The sequence below is a fragment of the Phaethon lepturus genome, unplaced genomic scaffold, assembly GCF_000687285.1.
Source record: "Phaethon lepturus isolate BGI_N335 unplaced genomic scaffold, ASM68728v1 scaffold20342, whole genome shotgun sequence".
NCBI classification, from domain to species: domain Eukaryota; kingdom Metazoa; phylum Chordata; class Aves; order Phaethontiformes; family Phaethontidae; genus Phaethon; species Phaethon lepturus.
Window position 1 is genome coordinate 1 of NW_010524310.1, and position 3,911 is coordinate 3,911.

General features: G+C 41.8%; 1 protein-coding gene across 1 annotated transcript in view; it reads left to right on the forward strand.

Annotated features, from left to right (window-relative positions):
- Positions 1–2,052: 2,052 nt before the first annotated feature.
- Positions 2,053–3,911, forward strand: part of LOC104617172 (serine/threonine-protein phosphatase 6 regulatory ankyrin repeat subunit B-like) — a gene marked incomplete at its 5' end in the record, with an annotated part of 41,310 nt that continues 39,451 nt past the window's right edge. Inside the window, 2 exons of the mRNA XM_010282418.1 lie at positions 2,053–2,135; positions 3,413–3,530. Of these exons, the coding sequence (XP_010280720.1) occupies positions 2,053–2,135; positions 3,413–3,530 (201 nt within the window). The remainder of the gene's footprint in view (positions 2,136–3,412; positions 3,531–3,911) is intronic.

The window sequence follows — 3,911 nt, forward strand, 5'->3', positions numbered from 1 at the left end:
GTGCTGCATGTAAATAACTGGCTGAGCTCCCTGAACTGGCTTTGAAAACAAAATTCTGCAACAACTGCAGACAGCTCAGTTGGTCTTTGAGACAACTGCATTTGAAGGGGAAATTGTGTAAGTGATGGGAGGAACCAGTGTGAACAGTGCTATAGAAGTGTGACACTGGTTAGCAGATGTGCAGATATAGTGTATTTCAGTGGAAATCGGCCAAAATGTGTGCTGGGCAGAAATCTTGAATTAAAAGAAGAAAAATACTCCTTTAGGTAACTAGATGGAGGAAGAGATAGAGGGAAATGTGTGTAGAAAGAAGCACAGTAGTACAAAATGTTCAATGTTAGCATAAATAAATGAATTCATAGCTAAAAAATGCAAACTGCTTATACAGACGCAGCAGCTTGGTGGAGCTTGTGCTGTTTCCTTCAAAGAATAGGCTGTCAGATCATCTTCAATAGTTTTACTCTAAGATGTAGATGCTGACACTAGCAAAATTAAAATTTATACAGTACTACAAGGCATTCCTTAGCGTGGTGAAGCAGCAAGGAGGACACATTTAATGTGAAGAGGAAGGATGGGCCTGTGGATTCAGGAAGGAATAAGTTTTTTAAAAATAAACCAAAATTAGTTAAATACATATATGTATAAAATGTTGGAGAGAGCAAGATCACACAGAATCACAGAATCATTAAGGTTGGAAAAGACCTTTAAGATCATAAAATCCAACCATCAACCCAACACCACCATGCCCACTGAACCATATCCTGAAGTGCCACGTTTACACATATTTTGAACACTATCTCTATAAACATCCACGTTCATTTTTTTCTAAAGCTTCATAAGTAGTTATGATTTCTGGTGAGTCTTGCAGAAAGAGAAGTTTGTTCGTCTTTGGGTCCCTATATGCAATCCTCTTCCCTGAGATGATCACACTTACCCATCTACCAACTGTCTTGCAGAAGTGAAGGGCAGATAGGAATCCATCTGCTATTGTTCAAGAGTTTGTCATTTTTCAAAAATATATCTGCTGGAGCAGGCAGTAGATCATAATCTTGTTGAGGTAGTTGGTTTCAGAGCCTCTGTGTTTATGTGCACTTGGAGGACTGCCAGTAGGATATTTCTAGAATAACAAGATGCTTTTCACAAGACAGTGCTCAATGACAGAAGCCAAGATGTCCAAATCCAAAAGTCTTCTAAGAGAGTGAACAGCGGCATGCTTAGGGAGTGAACTGGGATGTTTTCCTCATATTAATAAAAGTGTCTGAGTGCTCACCTTGTTTAAAAACTATGTGGTTGTCTGATACAGGTTTAGCCTAATGATAGGTGCCTACCTACCTTTTTTTTTTTTTTTTTTTTTTACCCAGCATATCTGCTCTGAGAAGCTTATAGTGTAATTGAAAAGAGGGTCATGTGTTAAAGGGGAGGAAATGTGAAAGGGAGTATGAGTAGAGTAGCTGGAGCAAATAGTAAAATTAGATGTTTAGTTCTTACAGTGTGGGAAGAAAACTCTCTCACAGCAGCCTAAAGGAAAGTGTGATGAAGAGTCGTCAGCTACCCCAACCCCAGGGAAGAGAGACAGGGAAGAAGGGGAGGCTTTGAAAACCCACATAAGAGTTATCTAAAGAATGTTAACTGTAGGAAAAACGGGTTTCAGAAATAATATTGAGACGATTTCGGCATTTACTTTTACCTCAGAATAGCAGTTGCAGTATATGTAGCTGATGCAGAATTTTGTGCATCCCACATGTTCCCGTTGCGTCCAAGCAGTATCTGCTCTCTCACTTCCTCCCTTACCTTGGCTTTCGCCTTGAATTTTTAGAAACCTTCCTGCCACATTCTGTTCAAAGTATAGTGCCAAGATTTTGCTGTATCAGAATATTTTTAACTCCTGAGAAGGCTGGTAAGGAAATATAGATAAAAATAACATGGCTTGAAGAATCTTCCTCGAAAAGGATAAAATTGCTGCCTTTGTGGAAGGAGCTTTTGGTGTGTTGTGTCTGTATGCAACCTGCATTTTCACATGACTCTCTGTAATGAGGCTGTTGTGCCTTTCAGGTGTGGGATCCACAACATGTTCCCTTTACACTTAGCAGCGCTGAATGCTCACTCAGACTGCTGCAGGAAATTGTTGTCGTCGGGTAAGTAAATCCCGCAGTCTCTGTGGAGCTTGAATAATATGTGTCTCTGCTGCTTACAGCCCCTTTATACTCATTGTTGTGAGTTGTTCAAATGAAAAACTTCCTGTGCTGCTGTGTTTGGCTGTGTGGTGTGGTGTACGGGAGTGTGCAAGGCTTTCCTAACGGCATGCTGGTACTTCCTCACATCCTGTACTGTTCTCACCCAAAGCGCTTTTCTCCTGGCAGGTTCAGAGAGTTTACATTCATTCAGCAGAGACCCTTTTCCAAACTGTAGGAATGTGAGATACTGCTTTGTTTTGTTTTTTTTTTTCCCCCAAAGGAATAATTCAGGAAATTATCTCCTTGGGGCCTGCACTGGCGCAGGTATTTACACCTCACCGATGATGATGTATTTTAGATACAGCTAAAGTGTGTTTCTGAATCTGGACAGACTAAAGGAGTTAGGCTGGCCAAAGCTCTGTGGGCACAAGAGAGGAAATGAGTGAAAGAGTAGTATTGAGAGAGCAGTCTCAGAATCCTCACCAGAGCCCGAAGAAGAAGCAGGAGTTTGCTGATGCAACTGTTTCAAAAGAGGCAATAATCAGGTACCAAATCCCAAATTCTTGTTTTCCAGGCAAGAGTTTCCATGAGTTAAAAAATCACAAGGCAAAGCATAAGCTTTTTCTAGAAAATTGCTTCATTACTTACTACATAAAATCTCCTACAGCTACATTTTCCCCTAATGTCAAGTCCTGTAGGATATTAAAAAAGTGTGAAAAATGTCAATTACATACCCCATTACATTAAACCTTGGCATGCTCTGGCCTTGACTAGGTCAGGAAGGAAAAGAAAAAGCTCTGAGTGACTAGAATTAATACTGCCAGGCTTATATCTTCGCCCTTGTGTATCTTGATGAATATGCCCCTGTGCTCCTGGAAGCCTCTTTCCAACCTGAAAACCATATCCAATAAAAATGGCCCCATTTCATGCTCAGGCTGACTCTGTGGTTTTTCCTCATTTCTTCTTGTTTTCTGTTTTCATGTCCTGCTGTCACAGTCCTCTTGATAGGTAGCTGCCTCATAAATGCCTGTCACGTTGTTTTAAATAGGGATGTGGCGCAGAGCTGGATGTGGAAATAGATGCTCGTTGACTTTGCAGCTCTTTTTATAGAGCTGCCAAACTGGAGCAGCCGCTTGCTGTTCCCGTGACAACCTCTTTCTGACTGTAGTTGCTTGCGTTCTGTTTTTTCCAACTAACTGATTTTTCTGTCTCTGCAATGTTTCTTGTGGTTTAACTAGGACAAAAGTATAGCATAGTGTCCTTGTTTAGTAATGAGCACGTGCTGTCTGCAGGCTTTGAAATAGACACCCCTGATAGTTTTGGAAGAACGTGCCTCCATGCTGCCGCTGCAGGAGGGTGAGTAGCTGTCACTGTAGCTGTTTTAAGTTATTTTGTGGCTTTGTTGCAGATTTGGTGCCAGCCAACTTGACTGTGCCATCCATAGAAGAATTTATTGCAGTGCCCAGGAAGCAAAGTGGTCTGATGTCAAATTTGGGTCACTTGGGTCTGTCTTTTGCCACTGCCCTCATGGAGGGATTGCTTGCAAAGTGAAGGAGATGGTCTGATTCCCTCTACTGCAGAGAGCTGGGTTGCAATTTGAAGCATGGGTTTCAGGCATAGGGCAAAACTCTTTCTTTTCAATGCTTCTGTGAAGACTGCTTCAGCTTTGGGTGGGGGTACTGCTCTGTCTGTTGGCCACCATGGATGCTGAGGACCAGCAGTCAGCAGGGAATCATC